General features: G+C 47.5%; 1 protein-coding gene and 1 long non-coding RNA gene across 4 annotated transcripts; both read left to right on the top strand.

Moving 5' to 3' along the window:
* The first annotated feature begins 1,399 nt into the window (after positions 1 to 1,399).
* hycc1 (hyccin PI4KA lipid kinase complex subunit 1) lies at positions 1,400 to 20,187 on the top strand. Of its 3 annotated transcripts, XM_064349038.1 has the most exons (12): positions 1,400 to 1,590; positions 2,675 to 2,702; positions 9,201 to 9,282; positions 9,701 to 9,802; positions 11,069 to 11,248; positions 11,788 to 11,868; positions 13,562 to 13,677; positions 13,951 to 14,046; positions 14,178 to 14,294; positions 14,714 to 14,801; positions 15,166 to 15,325; positions 18,147 to 20,187. In XM_064349038.1, the coding sequence occupies exons 2-12, from the start codon at positions 2,686 to 2,688 to the stop codon at positions 18,701 to 18,703; spliced, it is 1,596 nt and encodes a 531-aa protein (XP_064205108.1). In that variant the 5' UTR covers positions 1,400 to 1,590; positions 2,675 to 2,685; the 3' UTR covers positions 18,704 to 20,187. The 3 variants fall into 3 exon arrangements, with proteins under 3 accessions (XP_064205108.1, XP_064205109.1, XP_064205110.1); XM_064349039.1 differs by lacking the exon at positions 2,675 to 2,702; XM_064349040.1 differs by lacking the exons at positions 1,400 to 1,590; positions 2,675 to 2,702 and adding an exon at positions 3,751 to 4,067.
* Positions 4,074 to 8,853, top strand: LOC135262152 (uncharacterized). Its single transcript, XR_010332121.1, has 2 exons — positions 4,074 to 6,381; positions 6,526 to 8,853. It is a non-coding gene; the product is annotated as an uncharacterized LOC135262152 (long non-coding RNA).
* Positions 20,188 to 21,551: the final 1,364 nt, after the last annotated feature.

Raw genomic sequence — 21,551 nt, 5'->3', positions numbered from 1 at the left:
TTTTTTTCTCTCTTAAATTTTGAACCCCCATTCTTTCTGATGCTGCAGTGCTTATCATAACATCCGTCGTTGCCCTGGGAGACCACGGGCAAGCATGCTCTCCTCAAAAAAATCATGAGATGTCAGCCACCCCTACTACTACTGTAATACTGTTACCACAGCAATTTCTATTACTGCCTTTGCAACTGCTACTACTACAAATACTGCTACTACTTCTCTAACTAGTACCAACACTACAATACTAATACTGCTAATAATAATACAGTACTACTACTGAAACACTATTAGCTCAGCACTTACTACTACTGCTTCTGCAACTGCAACCACAAACACTACATATACCACTCAGTAAAATGCTCATCGTTAATGCAAGCCTAACAGAGTCTTGAGTGCAATGTGTATTAAACATTCTCTAACAGGGAAATGTGGTCTATCAAAGTTGATTTAAAACTGAAGGTTTTAGGCTATCCTGTACTGTTACTGTTGCTGCCGCTTCTGTTGCTACTGGTAATTGCATGACATATGATGCTAGTATGCCCTGCTTTCATCTTCTGCATAGCACATGCCATGCTGAGGTTCAATGGCATGAATCTAATTTCTGGGAATCAATTAATGTGAATAATTTAAAAGGGAAAATGTCAGGCGAATTAATTGCACATTTCTATCTCATTATAACATATACTGGTGTGCCTAGTCACTTTTTTCTATTTAGCATTGCCTGAGCTGCTAGATTTCCTTCTTTTTACAATAAGATGTGGCAAGTTACTAATTTGGTGAAAGCTTAAATCTTTTTATACTTCCAATTCATTCTAACTTCATAGTACTTGAGGCATTTAAGCTGAGCAGCAATGCATAGCCTACCTGATTTCCCATCTCAGTAGAAAAAGAAAATAGATGTTTCCATTGTCAAATTTCTCTGACATAAAACAATATTGTATAATACTTGCAAAATGTAATAGCTATTTAGTGAGCCAAGGCAAAATGCACACAGCAAATTCCACTTTTTGACCATTTATTAACGGATGCTGAGTAGCTTTAACTGGCTGGTCATTATTGATTGCACTTAAATAACACCTTTTCCAAAACACTTCGGCTGTGCAGGGGAGAGGTCTGTAAATCTGTAGGCTTAGCACAAACTCCTGAAGTGGTAGACAAATCGTAACCATATATTGCATGATTAATGCAGTTCCTTGTAGGCTACTCCGAACCTTACAAGATCAATGATATTTCATTAGGATCGCATATAGATTGATGACTACTATGCATAGATAAGTACCATAACTATCTGAATTTGCCACAGTTGTATTCTTCTGTAGAAATCATGTCACCACGCCCTAAATATCATTATAGCGCATCTTTATTTGAAGACAGCAGCGGAGACTCAGTAAACTGTACTGCAATTGGCTTACAGTGACTGTCACTCTATTGTAATACAAGATGTCTGTTTGGTTAGCAGTGATGGTAATACAGATGGAGGAAATCGTTCATGTTTAATTATTAAACGAATTTATGGAATAATCGATAGCTCATACACTGGACGATACATAAAACGGCCAAGATTAAAAGACATTTTTGGAAGATAGCATGCTAGTAAGTACAGTCAATCGTTCTGACTTACCAGCGTAGTTGATCGCTAGTCTAAATTATTCATGCTAGCCAGATGGCTTGGGTGGTTATTTAGCTTAACAAACGCTAGCTAGCCAGACTAGACTAACCTTGTATAATGACACTAGCTTGCTGGTTCTGATGGTAATGCTTTGGTTGTCTGCTTGACAGGTAGATTAGCTTGCCATTTTAGTTAGCTAACCTAATTAATATTAACTTAGTGACCAGGCTATCGCGGTAGCTAGCTTGAAAGTCAAGGTTAGCTAGCAAACGTTTCCTACTCCGACCAAATACCAGTAGCAACTTATTTCATTGTTTTTGGCATACCAGCTCGGAGCATGTAGTAATGACAGCGAAGGTTACATTGAGCTAGCCATAGAGATAGGCTAGTTATGTTGATTGAAACTGTTCTGTTTAAACGACTAAACCAGCGCTGGCTGACTAACTGGCTATCCAACACAGTGTATGGATTAGACAGCTGTATAACCACAAAGAGCTAGCTACTTAGACTAGCTGTCTAAGATGAGTTTAGACAATACTGTTTATATCATTAAGAAGCAATTGAAACGTGGATAGCTAGATGACCGCCTTGGAAGTTAGAACTCTTACCTAGTAGTACCCTGATTCTACCGACTAATTTAGCATGCAGTTGCTGGTACTGATGGACTCTAAAACTTGCATGATGATAAACTCAGAGTTGAGTTGCAAGTAAGCCAGGACAGTTAGAGCTAGTTTTAGATTCCATGTAGTCTAGTATAGATCGCTTATTAACGTTCGTAATAATATCTGAAACATTTGTTTCGGTTCTTTACTGTAGCTAAATGGTAAATAAAATACAGGCGCCTGAAAATAAAATCCTTAGCTCGCTGTTCAGCACTAACTTCCGCTTGACTGATTGCCACCCGCGCACACCGAGGAAAGGAAATGTTGATCTAGCTAAACATATATAAATATATTAAATTGATTCGCTTCAAAGACTGAGATGATTTTGTATATTCCTTTGTTATTTTGCTGATTTCGTCTGTTATTGTGCTAATTTCCTCTGTCTTTTCCCCCCTTTTTCTGGAAGTCTGAAACGTCATGTCACAGATGTTCAGGTGTGTGCGCAGGTATAGATATGCGGTACTAACGTGCGAACATGGAAGTATTAAATGCGCGTGTGCACCAGCTGTTGGGGTTGTGTGTTCCGCCACAATTTCCTCTCCGCAGCCAGAAAACTAAAATAATAACGAATTAACAAGTTTAAAAAAAAATTTTTAATTAAAAAAAAAAAAAACATAATATGACAATACTATACAGAGATGTGGACTAATATAGCCTGTTGGTGTTTGTTGTGGTTCGGTTGTGACTTAAGCTCTGCATTATGTTTGTCTAGATCTCATTGTGTTTGCTTTCGAAACACCAAACTTGGCACCTTGACTTAAATTTTGGTGTGCTGCCTAATGCCTGCACCACCTTAGTCCCAAGCATACCTGTGTCCTAACAACCTAATTATGTCGGCTTGCTTTCATCTTTTTGCTTTATGTTTTTAATCATACCTGACGCGGTAGTAAACGTCCAAACTCCAGAGGCCATCTCTGGATATCTGGTTGTAAACTGTAAAAAAAAAAAAAAAAAATTAAAAAAAGTGACTGTGATGTCAGCCAGGGACTCTCCAGGGGCTTGCAGACAGCCTGTTGAATCTGAAAGCAGAAGTGCAGTTTTTGTGCCGCCATGTTGTAAAATTTGTAGCCAGAGACTGCGCAGTAGGGAGAAGGGGGGACCCTTATTTGGTCATGAAGTTTGGGCTGGGTCTGGGTCGTCTGCTAAGCTTGGGAGCCACCCCCCCCCCCCCACATCCAAGTGAAATGGCAGTGAAACTTTATTTCCCTGATTGGTCCACAAAATATAAAAAAATTTGTCCAAATGACACAATAACTAAACAAACCAGCACACAGGGAGACATTAGACATAGAAAAAAACACCTATTGCGACTACATGTGTTCTGGGGAAAAAGAACAACCCCTGGGCTATACATGCTTTGATCCGTTCCTATGGCAATTATTTTTGAAATAATTTGGTGTTGCCTGACGACCCCAGGGCCTTAAGCAGCCAGTTATGTTGATTGTGTCGGGCAGGCTCTGCACACACATATATGTATGATACATTTCATAATTGTGTTTATATAGAATGGAGAGTGTAGAGAAGTCCTCTCTCTCTCTCGCTCTCTTTCTCTCTCTCTGTCTCTCTTGCCCTGGAGCTCCCTTCCCTCTGATTGGTACGTTTCCTTCCTGGCCCCGCCCCCCCTGTCTGTTAGAGGGAAAATGACTCAGTGAGTGCCTGGACCTGCTTGCTGGTGTGTAGGCAGGCAGGACAGGAAATGTGAGTGTGTTGTTAGGCCGACAGTGCCGTGGGTGTGCCTGTGGTGAGGGTTTGGGTTTCCTGGCTGTTCACCTGCAGCTTCAGACTTTCCTGTGCACGCTGTGAGTAAGGTCTTAACTAAACACACGCTGTCTGTCTGTGGGGTTGTTTGAGCTTTGTGTGTTGTGTTCTTAATCATTATTTCGGATTATTTTTCCTTCTGCACTTGCAGAAGGTCTGAGCTCATTCTCTGTCAGTGCGGTTGTGTCGACTCCTCCCTCTCGTGTAACGTAGGCTGATCTTCCTTCCGAATGGTCTATAGCGTTTAAAAGCCTCATCGCAATGCAGTGGAAGCGTTTGTTTGTAAGCTAATGTGTGTGCAACGTGCTGTCCTTGGACATAGAAATCTGCTTTTCGGAAAGATCAGTCTGAAAAAGGTTACATTAAACGTATCTGGTTTGTCAAGAAGTGAAAATAGTAAAGTGCCGTGTGTCATCTTGTTTATTAGAGGAGTGAAGCTGTATTGGAGTTCTGCACAAACAGGTTTATAGGGCTGCCTTCGAATGAAGGAAATCTCGGTCGACCAGTGAACACTTTTTTTTTTTTTCCATCTGAAGTTGATTCGTTGAAACTTTAAAACATTGATTTTTGTTGTCTTTCCCAGTGTATATTGTGAAGTAGGGGTGGGGGTGAAGGAGGACGATTGTGGACCGGGGGGATTAGCTAAATTATTATGGTCGCTAGTGTTTGTGAGCAATCTTAGGCTAACCATAAAAGGTGAAAAAAAATAAAAAATGAGGTCGCTTGTTACATTTCCAAAAAAAAACACCCTGAATTTTTTTTAAACGAGCCTGAAAAAATGCAACTTCACATTTTTTTCAAGCAACTTCTGGGGGATAAAAAGCCCAAAGTCATTATAAGCATTCTTGGCCACTCCAGAGAAACTGACTTGTTATTGTGAAAGCTGGGTGTTCGTCATGGGAAAGACTGAATAACTTTGCAGTCACAGCAAAGTTGTTGGAAATCATGAAGTGTTTAAAAAAAAAAAAAATCATTAATTTATTAAGTTAACCGGTAGACCTCATGTGCAGCAGTAGTAAAAAGATTGAAATAATGTTCAGCTGTACCAACAGTAACAGATTTTTGAAGTTTATAAACAAAAAATCAGAGGGAAGTTGGCACTTGGAACAAAATATGCGTTGACAAGGCGGGTGAATGTAATCACTTCGGTCCATCATGGAAAGAATGAACGTGTTTTTATTCTGCCTTGTTCTTAGAAACAGCATGCCCAGATATCACGAAAAGATCCAGGAAACTGAAATGTGTGAAATCTTTGCTGATGTGCTGTTTTTAATACATTTTTGCTATCGCAAACGGTGGATGAATATTTTAAAATGATTCTAGCAAAAGAAATAAATAAAAGTCTGTCCCGAAATTGGCTTGCTTTCCTACTTGGCCAAATGCCAGGTTTTCAGTGGGCGGGGTTCACTGGGTGTTCGTTACGTAAAAAAAACCGTAAGTCCAGTGAAATCTTTTCTCCATGTAATATTTAAATGACACGCTTGCCACTTTTGTGTGGGTAAGGACAGCTAAGTTGAAAATGCCTGAGCATTGCCCCCTTCTCTGGATGTGGAGAAGACAATACGCTGTCTTCTTTTCGCAAAAATGAAGAGTCATAGCTTCAAGAAATGGGTTTTCTTTCTGGGGTTTGTTTCTAGTTACCATCCAAAATTGCTGAAAAATCACAGAAAGAACTAAAAATGGCTTAAAATAGGGAATGTCACAGAACTGCCAGAACAAATGGCAAAAACGTGGAATCTGTGACACTCGCGTGACAAACACTCAGTCGTAGTTTTGCCGATTGTTGGAAATGATATTGCAACCAAATTCCGTGATCTCAGCGATTGGTGCGTTTGAAAGACAATCGTACTCGTATTGACCAGGTGAGCACGCAGGTTTTTCAACAGGTGTTTCTGGGCAATCGGTGTGATCTGTTTTCTGTACTGTCAAACCACTTCAATAATGTAGGCTAATGGTTGAGTGGAGATGTCATAGCAGGGACATAATGTGTTTTATAGGATCGATATTTTGGAGAAAGGTTGATTGTTTATATGAATTAGTGTGATTATAATTAAGATTTTAATGTTGTACATGGCTGATGCGCTGTGCACATGCCCTGTGTTTGGGTCAGAATAATTTACGCCTGTGCACATGCCCTGTGTTTGGGTCAGAATAACTTGCGCCTGTGCACATGCCCTGTGTTTGGGTCAGAATAACTTACGCCTGTGCACATGCCCTGTGTTTGGGTCAGAATAACTTGCGCCTGTGCACATGCCCTGTGTTTGGGTCAGAATAACTTGCGCCTGTGCACATGCCCTGTGTTTGGGTCAGAATAACTTGCGCCTGTGCACATGCCCTGTGTTTGGGTCAGAATAAGTTACGCCTGTGCAGACCTATGTTTGGGTCAGAATGACTGCCCGTGCACATGCCCTGTTTGGGTCAGAATAACTTACCCTGTGCCACTGCGCTGTGTTTGGTCAGAATGTGGCCTGTGCAATGCGTGTGTTTGGGTCAGAATAGCCTGCGCCTGTGCACATGCCCTGTGTTTGAGTCCCGATGTGACCTGGAGCTGACCCTGTGCCAGGGACACCCTCGCCTCCCTACCCCTCAGAATGGCTTTCCGGAGGATTCTGTGTGTTCTTGGATTGCAAGCATATAATCGTGAGAGTCCTTGAGTGTGCAGCTCTTGCTAGATCATTGGTGGGGGGGGAAGTGTTTTTCACTCTCTCTCTCTCTCTCTCTCTCTCTCTCTCTCTCTCTCTTTCTCCCTCCCTCCCTCCCTCCCCGTCTCCGTCTCTCTCTGGTATGAGTTAGTGTCAGTGTGTGGGCGGAGCGGGAGTTAATCACTGTGTTTTGTGTGAGCGGTGCGTGTGCGGAGCTGGAGTTAATGGTCGTGTGTTAAGTGCGCGGCGTCCAATTAGAGACGCGTCCTGCCCCCGCTGCCGTGGCCTGTCTGTGAGCTGTCTGTGAGCTGTCTGTGAGCTGTCTGTCGCTGTGGGCTCGGAAACGCTTCTCCTAAACCCCCCCCCCAGTGCATCGTTTCAGCACTGCGCAGATAGTCATATGAAGCAATAATAATAATAAACCTTATTTATTGTTTTATTGGGCCCTTATATACCCAACATGGCTGCCAGTACGCTGGCTATAATGCAGCTTTTCAAGATTCAGGATTCAAGATTCCCTTGGTTTTCCAGGTTTTCCTGAAATTTTCTGCAAAGGAAGAGTCTTTTCACAGTTGAGAGTATACGTGGGTGGCAGTGTAGCGTAATGGGTAAGGAACTGGCCTTGTAACCTAAAGGTCATAGGTTCGATTCCCGGATAAGACTCTGCCGTTGTAGCCTTGAGCAAGGTACTTAGCCTGCATTGCCTCAGTATATGTCCAGTTGTTTACATGGATGCAGTGTAAACGCTGTGTAAAAAACGTTGTGTAAGTCACTCTGGATAAGAGCGCCAGCCAAATGCCTGTAATGTACTGTAATGTACTGTAATGGGTAATATGGATTCCTTTGGGGTTAATCTTGTGGTTGAGGCTGGGGTTTGGTGAGGTGCCACTATGGTAAACATCTGCTCTATTCCACCTGGGTTTCCCAGGGGACTGAAACGTCAACTTTGCTTTTTGTATCGTTCAAAATAATTATTCAGGCTACAAATGAATCGAAAACGATTTACAGAATTCAGATTCAGATGTGGATACTTTAATGACCACACAGCCAAGGCTGGTTGAATTTGTGAGCTGTGCAGAATAGTAAGAAAAACAGCAGGGTCCCAACATTTAACGCCAACATCATAATAACTTCTAACACAATACAGACAATTTAACACAATGCAACATGGGACATCCCAGACATTTTAACACAATAGAATATGAGACATCATAGACACAGAAGCATGACAGACAGTAGTTCACTGGCAGAAGCTGCTGGTTGCTTTTTGTGCTGTACCCAGTTGTCACAGAAACGTCTGACACATAGAAACGTCTGACTTGGTTTTACCTGACGGAACTTGGCAACGTGGCACACTTCTCAACCCCGGTGCTGGGGCCCTCTGCTGTGCCGCTGCTTTTGTTCCAGCCGTAATAACAAGCTTTGTGTTGTAACGAGCTGCTAATCGTTCTTAATTAGACACTTTCACCGTCTATCGAAGGACGATTTCCCCTCCTAATGCCTCCTTCTGCCAGAAATAACTTGGCATGCCCGAAAAAATAAATATCCCATTTTCACATCCCAGGGATTTCAGTCGCTCAATTGATCAGTTGCTTTCATTTGCTGTGCTGTGTGTGGTGTATGCCAGATAATTCCAATTGAAATTGGTTCCGTTTTTAAATGATTTTAATTCAAACTGACAGGTGAAATCAGTTGGCTCCTATTTTCTGAGAGTGTGCAAACATGAAGCCATCTGTGTGAAATAAATGGAGTTTAACTGACAGCAAATTGCAACAAGCCAAACCCACATTGTGTGTGTTCCAACAAATTTAACCGCACAATTTAATTTAACCTTTTTAAAAACCTTAATGTTTTAAACTGTGTAACTGAAACCAGCTGACACAGTGCTGTATGAGAGCTGGGAGCTGGTTAAAAAGAGCCTTTCTTTATTGAGCTTTAGTGGGCCCTCATTGGACAGCCATGCAAGCTGCGTGTGCATAATCATGGTTTTTATGATGGAATTACCTTTCTGCAGCCAGATTCACGCATGTGTGTTTGGAGTTTTTTTGGGGGGCTTTACCTGTTAACTAAAACATGCCACAATATCTAGAATGACTTTTTTATGTGTATTTTTGCCTCCCCGTCCCAGAAATTATTAACTATTGTATGCTGACATTTTATTTTGGGCAAAAAAAAAAAGTAATAATTTATTTTCCAGCTTAACTTCCCGTGGAAAGTTTCCGGATAGTTTCTGGGAATTTACCGTGACCCCAGTTTTCCAGCGATACGGAAACATGATTACACACCGTATTACGGAGAGCCCAAGTTTTACATAATGCTGATCCAATCGGATGTTTTGCAACTGAGCAGCGTCTCTTCATCACACGTGCGGACCCCCTGCCAGCACTGTAAACACAGTCTGTGGTCCTTTGGAGGTCTGATAAGAAGCGCTCTTCTGCAAACCGCCGGACTACAGTGCTTGTGAGTTGGAGCTGCCGTTGACTGTCTCCTGCTTGCCCCTCACTGTGTACTTTGCTGTTTGATCTGCGCCAGGTTGAAGTCGCCCAGAAGCGGATGCGGGAAGATGTTTGCTATGGACCAGGGAGTCGTAGGAGAATGGCTGGCTGAGTTTAAGGTGAGCACGGAATAGGGGGCATCCGGTATTCTTCAATTTTTCAAAAACATTTTTATTATTACATCTGCGTTGTCCCCTGAAGGAATCTCAGGTGCACGGGGTTAGCAGTGCTTTTAATACTGTCATTTTTGCTCATTTTGCCCCCCCCCCCCCCCAATAAACTGTTGTTTGCGTTTATTCAAGAAAATTCACTTTCTCCACAAAAATAAGTGTTTCGGGATTAGTGTGGGAAATTAGCCTTGTGACATTGGTGGACATTGGTCATTGGACAGGAAAAGGCAGTTGTGCAGGATGTGAAATGACATCATTTCCTGTGGGTCTGCCGCAGCTTTGAGTCCGCCCGGTCAGTCCTGTGGGTCTGCTGTGGCAGAGCCAGGTTGAAGTTCTTTTACGTGACCTTTGACCTTTGCTTCCGTAGACTCTTCCGGAAGCGGCTGTGTCCGGCTATGCTGCCTCCCTGAAGGAGAAGACCTCTCTGGTTCCCGCTCTCTACAAGGTCATCCGGGAGAATTACAGTGATGTACGTCTGCCTTGCCCTCTCTGCCTCTCTCTTCCTCCCTCTCTCCCTCTCTTCCTCTGTCGCTCCCTCTCTCCCTCTCTTCCTCCCTCTCTCCCTCGCTCCCTATCTCCCTCTCTCCCTCTTTCAGATGACCTGACCACAGTGCAGGCATTTTGACTGGACCAATCACAGTGCCAGCATGCCATGAGTCCTGTGTAATGAGTCATTGAGTTAATGAGCCCTGTGTAATGAGTCAGTGAGTCAGTGAATCCTGCATAATGAGTTAGTGAGTTAATGAGTCCTGTGTAATGATTCAGTGAGTCAGTGAATCTTGCGTAATGGGTCAGTGAGTTAATGAGTCCTGTGTAATGAGTCAGTGAGTTAATGAGTCCTGTGTAATGAGTCAGTGAATCCTTTGTAATGAGACAGTGGGTCCCATGTAATGAGTTAGTGAGTCAGTGAGTCCTACGTGATGAGTTAGTGAGTTAATGAGTCCTACGTAATGAGTCAGTGAGTCATGTGTAATGAGTCAGTGAGTTAGTGAGTCCTGTGTAATGATTCAGTGAGTCAGTGAATCTTGCGTAATGGGTCAGTGAGTTAATGAGTCCTGTGTAATGAGTCAGTGAGTTAATGAGTCCTGTGTAATGAGTCAGTGAATCCTTTGTAATGAGACAGTGGGTCCCATGTAATGAGTTAGTGAGTCAGTGAGTCCTACGTGATGAGTTAGTGAGTTAATGAGTCCTACGTAATGAGTCAGTGAGTCATGTGTAATGAGTCAGTGAGTTAGTGAGTCCTGTGTAATGAGTCAGTGAGTTAGTGAGTCCTGTGTAATGAGTCAGTGAGTTAATGAGTCCTGTGTAATGAGTCAGTGAGTCAGTGAATCCTGTGTAATGAGTCAGTGAGTCAGTGAGTCCTACGTGATGAGTTAGTGAGTTAATGAGTCCTACGTAATGAGTCAGTGAGTTAGTGAGTCCTGTGTAATGAGTCAGTGAATCCTGTGTGATGAGACAGTGGGTCCCATGTAATGAGTTAGTGAGTCAGTGAGTCCTACGTGATGAGTTAGTGAGTTAATGAGTCCTACGTAATGAGTCAGTGAGTTAGTGAGTCATGTGTAATGAGTCAATGAGTTAGTGAGTCCTGTGTAATGAGTTAGTGAGTCAGTGAGTCCTACGTGATGAGTTAGTGAGTTAGTGAGTCCTACGTGATGAGTTAGTGTGTTAGTGAGTCCTGTGTAATGAGTCAGTGAGTCAGTGAATCCTGTGTGATGAGTCGTGCCCTGCGCTGCAGCTGCTGGAGCCGGTGTGCCACCAGCTCTTTGAGTTCTACCGCAGCGGGGAGCCGCAGCTGCAGCACTTCACCCTGCAGTTCCTCCCGGAGCTGCTCTGGAGCTACCTGTCCGTCACCTCCAGCCGCGACCCCCACTGCAGCGGCTGCATCGAGGCGCTCCTGCTGGGCATCTACAACCTGGTGGGTCTGTCTGTCTGTCCGTCTGTCTGTCTGAGGGGCATCTACAACCTGGTGGGTCCGTCTGTCTGTCCGTCTGTCTGTCTGCCTGTGGGTCAGTCTGTCCGTCTGTCTGCCTGTCTGTCTGTCTGCCTGCCTGTGTGCCTACCTGTGTGTCTGTCTGAGGGGCATCTACAACCTGGTGGGCCTGTCTGTCTGTGTGTCTGTCTGTCTGAGGGGCATCTACAACCTGGTGGGTCTGCCTGTCTGTCTGTCTGTCTGTCCGTCTGTCTGCCTGTCTGTCTGTTCCGTCTGTCTGTCTGTCTGTCTGAGGGGCATCTACAACCTGGTGGGTCCGTCTGTCTGTCTGTCTGAGGGGCATCTACAACTTGGTGGGTCCGTCTGTCTGTGTGTCTGCCTGCCCGGGGGTCTGTCTGTCTGTCCGTCCGTCTGTCTGTCTGCCCGGGGGTCTGTCTGTCTGTCTGTCCGTCTGTCCGTCTGTGTGTCTGTCTGTCTGAGGGGCATGACACATACGCATTCCCCTGTGTTTGCGTCCCCTGCAGGAGATCGTGGACAGAGACGGCCAGAGCAGAGCGCTGTCCTTCACTGTCCCGTCCCTGTCCAAACCGTCGGTTTACCACGAGGTGAGTGGAGCCGCCACTGCGTTAGACACTGTGCTAACCACTGCGTTACACACTGCGTTAGACACTGCATTAGACACTGCCTTAGACACTGCGTTAGACACTGCCTTAGACACTGCGTTACACACTGCGTTAGACACTGCATTAGACACTGCGTTAGACACTGCCTTAGACACTGTGCTAACCACTGCGTTAGACACTGCATTAGACACTGCGTTAGACACTGCGTTACACACTGCATTAGACACTGCGCTAACCACTGCGTTAGACACTGCATTAGACACTGCGTTAGACACTGCGTTAGACACTGCATTAGACACTGCCTTAGACACTGCGCTAACCACTGCGTTAGACACTGCATTAGACACTGCATTAGACACTGCGTTACACACTGCATTAGACACTGCATTAGACACTGCGTTACACACTGCATTAGACACTGCATTAGACACTGCGTTACACACTGCATTAGACACTGCCTTAGACACTGCGTTAGACACTGCCTTAGACACTGTGCTAACCACTGCGTTAGACACTGCATTAGACACTGCGTTACACACTGCATTAGACACTGCGTTACACACTGCATTAGACACTGCATTAGACACTGCGTTACACACTGCATTAGACACTGCATTAGACACTGCATTAGACACTGCGTTAGACACTGCGTTAGACACTGCGTTAGACACTGCGTTAGACACTGCGTTAGACACTGCATTAGACACTGCGTTAGACACTGCGTTAGACACTGCATTAGACACTGCGTTACACACTGCGTTAGACACTGCGTTAGACACTGCGTTAGACACTGCGTTAGACACTGCGTTAGACACTGCATTAGACACTGCGTTAGACACTGCATTAGACACTGCGTTAGACACTGCGTTAGACACTGCGCTAACCACTGCGCTAACCACTGCGTTAGACACTGCGTTAGCCACTGCGTTAGACACTGCGTTAGCCACTGTGTTAGACACTGCGTTAGACACTGCGCTAACCACTGCGCTAACCACTGCGTTAGACACTGCGTTAGCCACTGCGTTAGACACTGCGTTAGCCACTGCGTTAGACACTGCGTTAGACACTGCGCTAACCACTGCGTTAGACACTGCGTTAGCCACTGTGTTAGACACTGCGTTAGACACTGCGCTAACCACTGCGTTAGACACTGCGTTAGCCACTGCATTAGACACTGCGCTAACCACTGTGTTAGACACTGCGTTAGACACTGCGCTAACCACTGCGTTAGACACTGCGTTAGCCACTGTGTTAGACACTGCGTTAGACACTGCGCTAACCACTGCGCTAACCACTGCGTTAGACACTGCGTTAGACACTGCATTAGACACTGTGTTAGACACTGCGCTAACCACTGCGTTAGACACTGCGTTAGACACTGCCTTAGACACTGCATTAGACACTGCGTTAGACACTGCATTAGACACTGCGTTAGCCACTGTGCTAACCACTGCATTAGACACTGCGTTAGACACTGCATTATCCACTGCGCTAACCACTGCGTTAGACACTGCATTAGACACTGCGTTAGACACTGCATTATCCACTGCGCTAACCACTGCGTTAGACACTGCATTATCCACTGCGCTAACCACTGTGTTAGACACTGCATTAGACACTGTGGTGCCCGCCTCCCTGGGTAGTTAACGAGTACGCCTGCCCTCCGTCTCTCTAGCCCTCCACCATTGGCTCCTTGGCCCTGACGGAAGGGGCTCTGGCCAATCACGGGCTCAGCCGGGTGGTGTACAGCGGACCCCACCTCCAGAGGGAGACGTTCACGGCGCAGAACCGGTGAGTCCCCGCCATGAAATATGCAGTCAATCGCCCATCAAATATTCATGCGCTCATCATATTCATAAAATATTCAGCGCCATCCCAAGTGTGCATGTTTACTGTGCGCTTGCATGTGTGTGCTTTGGGTGTGTGTGTGAGTGTGTGCACTACTGTCTTCTTCTTTGGTTTGTGCACTACTCATTCTTCTTCTTTGGTTTGTGCACTACTCATTCTTCTTCTTTGGTTTGTGCACTACTCATTCTTCTTCTTCTTTGGTTTGTGCCCGCGCAGTTTCCAGGTCCTGACGTTTCTCCTGCTCTGCTACAACGCCGCCCTGAGCTACATGACCGCTCTGTCGCTGCAGTCCCTGTGTCAGCTGGGCTCCAGGTAGGCCTGAGGGCTGCGGGGATGTATCCCAGTAAACTACAGTGATACGGGGATACACTGCACTTGCAGTAATGCAGTACAGTAACCGGGATGTTCCCTCTGATTGAGCTTGTGTGGCTTCTCTCGCCCAGGGTCTGTATCTGCGGCTACCCCCGGCAGCAGTTAAGGCGCTATAAAGGAATCAGCTCCAGGATGATGGTGTCTTCAGACTTCCTAGTGCAGCTTATCACTGGCATCCACTACGCCCTGTGAGTGACTCTCTCACGCATGCGCACGCACGCACACACACACGCGCTTACACACGCGCATACACACGCACATGCATACACACACACACACACTCTCTCACATGCACACACACACACGCGTGCACACACACACACACACACACACTCTCACTCTCTCACTCACACACTCACATACACACACACACATACACACACACACACACACATATTTATGCCCATTTGCATTACAAAAACTTTCTTATGGTTTACACAGCCCATTTCCTTTATGATGGTTTCCCCCCCTCCCCTCTCTCTCTCTCTCCCTCTCCCTCCCCTCTCTCCCTCTCTCTCTCTCTCCCTCTCTATCTCTCTCTCCTCTCCTCTCCCTCTCTCTCTCTCTCTCTCTCTCTCTCCCCCCCCCTCTCTTTCTCTCTGTGCAGGTGTAATGGAGAGTCAGATCTGGGCTCTAAAGCTCTGGAGGACGTGCTGTACAGGGCGCAGCTGGAGCTGTTCCCTGAGCCGCTGCTGGTGCGTCTGACCCCTGACTCCCGACCCCTGACCTGCGTCTGACCCCCAACCCCGACCTGTGTCTGTCCCCTGACCTGTGTATCGTCCCTGACCTGTGTATCGCCCCTGACCTGTGTATAGCCCCTGACCCGTGTCTGGCCCCTGACCTGTGTATCGCTCCTGACCTGTGTATAGCCCCTGACCTGTGTATCGCCCCTGACCTGTGTATAGCCCCTGACCCGTGTCTGGCCCCTGACCTGTGTATCGCCCCTGACCTGCGTATAGGCCCTGACCTGTGTATAGCCCCTGACCCGTGTCTGACCCCTGACCTGGCAGGTGTGTTTAACGGTGCGTTTCTGGGCGTGCGGCGTGCGCGCGTTTGCAGGTGGGGAACGCGATCAGGTCGTCGCAGCGCGGGGCGGCGCTGAAGTCCAATAAGGAGGGCCCGCGCTGCATCCAGGTGGAGATCACGCCCAGCGCCTCGCGCATCTCGCGCAACGCCGTCACCAGCATGTCCATCCGCGGCCACCGCTGGAAGCGGCACGGTGAGGAGCGCCGCGCAGTCACATGACGCGGTCACACAACACGGTCACACGGCCTGGCGGCAGGCCTCGTTCCCCCAGCTCGTTGCGTCTGACGTCGCGTCCCGCGCGGTCCAATCGGACGAGCGCTGGCACTGGGGCCGAGGCTGGGGAGGGTCTGGGCTGTGCGTAAGATGAGCGCAGCCGTGGACCAGCGGCCCCCTGTGAAAGCTCAAGCACAGGGCTGATCACTTCTAGTGTATTCTGTCGCCCCCCCCCCCCCCCGCCCCCCGATGTCGTTCATTATCCCACGTCGCCGACCCCTCCCCCGGGAGCACATTTCACATCCATCATCCATCGTCGCCACATTTTGCATTTTTGTGTCTTGTCAATTTTGAGTTTCTGCATATGAATGTTGTTTTGTTTCCAGCCATGGCATGTGTGTGTGTCTCCGTGTGTGTGTGTGTGTGTGTGTGTCGCATGTGTGTGTGTGTGTGTCCGTCCGTGTGTGTGTGTGTGTGTTTGTGTGTGTGTCCGTCCGTGTGTGTGTGTGTGTGTGTGTGTGTCCGTCCGTGTGTGTGTGTGTTTGTGTGTGCGTCCGTGTGCGTGTGTGTGTGTGTGTGTGTGTGTGTCCGTCCGTGTGTGTGTGGCGTGTGTGTGTGTGTGTGTGTGTGTGTGTCCCTCTCACCCCCAGAGTCTCTGGAGAGCAGTGTTGAGACGGACGCGGGCCCCCCGGGGCCCGTGCCTGAGATTAGCGTGACCGTGGCTAACGGGGACGCTCAGAGGCTGAGGCCGGAAGCCCAGGCCCCGGGCCTGGCCGAGCCGGGGCCCGATTCCCGGGCCGAGGTCCGGAGGCAGAAGTCCCTCCGGAGGCTGCTGGAGGACGGGGGGGCCCCCTCGGGGCGAGTCCAGCACTAGGCCACGCCCACAGGTACCGTGTGGGCCAGGTGACTGCTGCATGGCCCCCCCTGCTGACTAACTCCACCCCCCTCACCTGCAGGCCACGCCCGGGTGTTGCCCGCGCACCTGCAGACCGCTCCCCCTTTACCTGCTTCTCCCGGGTCACCTGCCGCAGAGCGCGATGCAGGCTGGCCTCTGCTGGGCGCTGTGCATCTACCTGCTGCGTTTCCCTGCCTCCTGAGCGACACCCGGCCCTCTGGTCTAGGCTCTACGGGGGGGTTTTAGTCTACAGGAGGGCTCTACAGGGGGGGTTTTAGTCTACAGGAGCCAGAGGTTTAGTTTACAGGAGAGATTTTAGTCTACGGGAGGGATTTTAGTCTACAGTAGGGCTCTACAGGAGGGGTTTTAGTATACAGGAGGGATTTTAGTCTACAGGGAGGGTTTTAGTCTACTGGAGAGATTTTAGTCTACAGGGAGGGTTTTAGTCTACTGGACAGATTTTTGTCTACAGGAGGGATTTTAGTCTACAGGAGGGCTCTACAGGAGGAATTTTAGTATACAGGAGGGATTTTAGTCTACAGGAGGAATTTTAGTCTACTGGATGGATTTTGGTTTTGTTCAGGATAATGCTTCTGGAGTTCTGCACCTTCACATTCAGACTGGCTTTTTGCTCTTTGACTGCTCACTTGGTCTCCACCAATCAGAATTCCCTTAAAACTACAAAGCATGTTTCTTCAATTAGCTAAAAAAAACCAAAACACATCGTGGTTTACATGTGGAAATGAGTATTGAAAGATTATAATGATTATGATATAGCGCAGTAAACCGCTGCCTGTGTACAGCTACAGAATCTGAACAAAGTTTCTTCCTTGTGCAGTCTAGTTCCTCCGACTGTATGAGAACTCATTGCTCCTCCTATAAGAACTCATTGCTCCTCCTCCTATGTGAATGCATTGCTCCTCCCATAAGCTCACAGGGGGTCTTTGGGAGCCTTGGGAGCCTTTGGCCTCAGGGAGGGGCCGTTCCTATTGGCCGAGTGAACGGTACTTACTGGCTGAGTTTAACCACTTTCCTTGATTGTGTCTGTCTTACCTGGTCAAAAACACTTTAACTAGAGGCTTATTTCAGCATTTCTGTTTTCATTGGCATGTCATGTTCAGGACTCACAAACCATTCTGTGCTGCAGTCGGGCCCCTGCATTTCCCCTGCATGCAGGATCAGTTCCCTGCATTTCCCCTGCATGCAGAATCAGGCCCCTGCATTTCCCCTGCATGCAGGATCAGGCCCCTGCATTTCCCCTGCATTTCCCCTACATGCAAGATCAGACCTCTGCATTTCCCCTGCATGCAGGATCAGACCGCTGCATTTCCCCTGCATGCAGAATCAGGCCCCTGCATTTCCCCTGCATTTCTCCTGCATGCAGGATCAGTCCCCTGCATTTCCCCTGCATGCAGGATCAGGCCCCTGCATTTCCCCTGCATGCAGGATCAGTCCCCTGCATTTCCCCTGCATTTCCCCTACATGCAGGATCAGGCCCCTGCATTTCCCCTGCATGCAGGATCAGGCCCCTGCATTTCCCCTGCATGCAGAATCAGTCCCCTGCATTTCCCCTGCATTTCCCCTGCATGCAGGATTGGGTGCTCACGTTCCCCCCTGCGTGTTGTCTCTACAGTATCTGCTGCCTCATCCTTCCGGCATCATGCAGCACTAGGGCATGGTCCTGCTGGCTGGGGGTGTGGCTTCTTTCCCACTGTCCTGTCCTTACCTGTGCTGTACGGGGGTCTCTCCCTCTCTCTTTGCACCTACGTTCTTTTTGAACAGACTTGGGAACGTCTGTGCATTCAACATACAGTGTAATTCAATAAAAGAGATTATATTTAATTGTATAAACGGGGTGTTGGGTTTGGGGGTGTCGGGGACTGAGGCTCTGGTCCGTTTCTCCCAGACGCGGTGGATCTGGTTTCCCCGGACGACCTGATGGAGATTGCGGAGGTGGACGAGGGGTTCTGCGTGAGATCGGCCGGCGACGGCCCCCCCTCCATCACGGTCAGCGCCACGCCCTCCGGGGGGGGGGCCAAGAGCTCGGGGAAGAGCCAGCGCAGGCTCGGGGGGGGCAAGGCCAGCAGCCGGGACGGGTCGGAGGGCAGCCGGGAACACCTGTCCCGCAGGCAGCAGGCGGGGGCGGGGGGCCGGGCCATGAGCGAGAACCTGGAGCTGCTGTCACTCAAACGGCTCAACCTCACCTCCAGCCAATCGGTGCCCAAGCCGGCCGCCCTCGGCCTGTCCCACGCCGGCAGCGTGGTCTTCTCCCGCTCCTTCGAGCAGGTCAGCAACGCGCTGGCGGGAGGCCCCGCCCACGGCCACGCCCACGGCCACGCCCCGCCCAGCCGCTACTCCGCCTGCAGCCTCCAGGAGGAGCGATTGGCCCCCGACCCCCTCAGCCCCGCCCAGCACAAACGCCCCTCCCCCAGCAGGAGCATCCACCTCTCCACTGATATTTGACCCCAGATCCTCACCTTACCCCCCCTCCCAGCCAGAACTGCCCCTCACCCTACCCCCCTACCCGCCAGAACCGCCCCTTACTACACCTTACTGCCCCCCTACCAGCCAGAACTGCCCCTTACTGCCCCCTACCTAGGCCTAAGCACATACCAGTGAGGACCATGGATGCCCCCCCCCCCACCACCCCTTCCTGCACTGCACTGCCAGCATATCCGCTGCCTAAAGACTTGAGGACACCACTTTCTGGAGTTCCCCTAACTGCCCCAAACTGCCCCACGGAAGCCATGGTTCCCCCCTCGTCCCGCCCAGTGTGCTGCAGGCATCCATTAATAAACATGCCTGCAGCCCCGGAACAAACCCCCCTCCCCTACTCCGGCCTGCACTGCCCCCAGTGGCACTGAGCCATAACTACAGCACCTTAGAGTCTGATGCGTGTTGGATAGATAAGTCCTCCCTCAGAACCTATTTTGAGTGCGGTCCATGTGTTTGATGCCCCCCACCCCAGGTACTGTGCAGGTATTATTACTGTACTATTTAGGTGTTATAAATGATGTGTATTTTTGACCTGCGGAGGTGCTCTGTGTGCTGTTTTTACGCGGAGGGCGATGTGTAGCTGTAGTGTTTCTGAATGTTCCCGGGCTGTCGAGGCGCGGTGTGTGCGATGGAATGTTCCGGTGGGATACGCTAGCGTTGGGATAAAGGACAGACGCACTGTTTTACAAACATACAGAACGAGGGCACAAATCCGGAAGTCACTCCTGTTTGCAGTACAGCACAGCGTGTGTTAACGCTACACTGTAAACCACTTCTGCAGTAGAGCGTTTTTTTCCCTTTAACCCGAAAAGCCCTGTAAAATTAGGAACCAAAAATAAGTCCTTGTTTACATGAGTAACTGGTGCAGTCATGCAGTAGAAGCAATACCGCTGTCATGCTCCCGAGTCCTGTGGTTTGTATCTCGGACTTCTGTGGCCGAGGTTCGGAGATTAGTGTTATTTTGTATGCTGTAAAGGACAGAGGAAAGGCAGTATTACATTGCCATGGAAACTTTTTAAGAGCACAGACATCCCAGAAAGCCAAACTTCTTTCCTTTCGCCCATTTATTATTATTCAATCCTTTTCGTCTTTTTCCTGTTTTCAATTTTTACAATGGTCTGGTGTTCGTTTACTTGGTTTTTCATCTTTTTCTCGTAAAAAATGACATGAAACCAAGCACTGTGGTACATTATCGTCGGTTTAAGAAAGATTTCCTCCTTTTTTGTCAGTTTTGGTAAACTTAGAGAAACGTGTGTATTAGGTACATTTCCAAGAGATGTCATATTTTTGTGAATAAGTGAAAGAATAACAATCAAAATCTGTATTTTTGTTTACAGAAAGTGGAAATACTCTTGTGAATTGTACAGATTATTGTACTAAGGTTTTTGCATTTTGTCTGAAAATAACTGATTGCTATCGCTTCACAAAATAAAGTGTTTATATATTTCAAACGTTCTAGTGGTGTGATCAGCGAAGTGGTTTGACCTGTTCGCGCAGGTGAGATTGCTCAACTCAGGTATTCACTGCTCCGGCAACCAAACTATGAGTGGAAACAACAAACTGTTCTAGCTTTTATTAGTGGATGATACATGACAACTATGCCACATACTGAGTTTCTGAGTGTCGCTATTGTTGCCTAGGTCGTCCATTTAACAAGAACGCCCTCCCTGCAGTCTCATCTGGAACTAGACTTTGAATGAACGCTTTCCACAGTGTTCCTGTTATACGCCTCAATACATATTCCCTTAGCTTATATAAAAAAGACTTCTATAAATACTAACATTGAAATTGATTCAGTTGTGTCCTTTATTTCAAGAAAATAGTTTTGCAATATATGGTTTCCTAATCTTTATGAAATTAGGTTGCTATTGGTGCAGAAATTGTCACGCATAATAAACTTTGAATTTGTGACACAGCACGATCACAACAAACTTTTGCTCATGTTACTGCCATCTACTGGTAGAATTTAGGAATTGTATATTGTGTAGATGCAGTGATATATTTATTATGTGGCAAAGGACTTGCCTCGGTTTTCTTGTTTGACTTGATGTGCACGTTGCCCTGCTGAATTACATTGGTGTTTGTGCACATGCACACAATTAATAACCCATTCCAGACCTAGTGAAAATTCCCAGATTCTACCAGCAGATGGCAGTCACATGAACAAAAGTTTGTTGTGTGATCATGCTATATCACACACCATCGGTCTGTCCAGCTGCGTGTGTGTGTACGAGTGTATGAATGTGTGTGTGTGTGAATGTATGAGAGAGTGTGTGTGTGTGTGTGTGTGTGTGTGATTGTATGTGTGGAGTGGTCTGTTTGAGGTATTCCTGTGACGGGACGCACACAGACTGATGCCTATTGGATAAAGAGCTAGGAATTCATCGGCTAGACTCTCCTGTGGGACTGGAGTTGAACCCGTCGCCCCAGTAACATGCTTTTTCTCTTTTCTGTCGGAACGCATTTTCTTCTTATTGCCGATTTGAAATAAAAAAGAATGATATTAATGCGCACCTTATTTTATTAAATATTAAATATTAAATATTTGATCTGTTATAGGTGGTGCACGGCAATGTGCTCTCTTACGCATGTGCACACGCCTTTGTGTGTGTGCGCACATGCATGCACTTTCATACATGCACACAATCATGACACACATGCTCCACACAATGCATTCATACATTCATGCATATATACACACAGGCACATGTACGCACACACAAAAAAAACAGACTTGCATGCACACACTCAGTTGCACAAACTCGCGCATAGTCTTCAAACACGTTAAAATTCAGCCCATTCAGTGTCTTCCTCA

The sequence above is a fragment of the Anguilla rostrata genome, chromosome 8 (assembly GCF_018555375.3).
Source record: "Anguilla rostrata isolate EN2019 chromosome 8, ASM1855537v3, whole genome shotgun sequence".
NCBI classification, from domain to species: domain Eukaryota; kingdom Metazoa; phylum Chordata; class Actinopteri; order Anguilliformes; family Anguillidae; genus Anguilla; species Anguilla rostrata.
The sequence above is the reverse complement of the archived record's forward strand: the minus strand, read 5'-3'. Positions and strand labels throughout refer to the sequence as shown.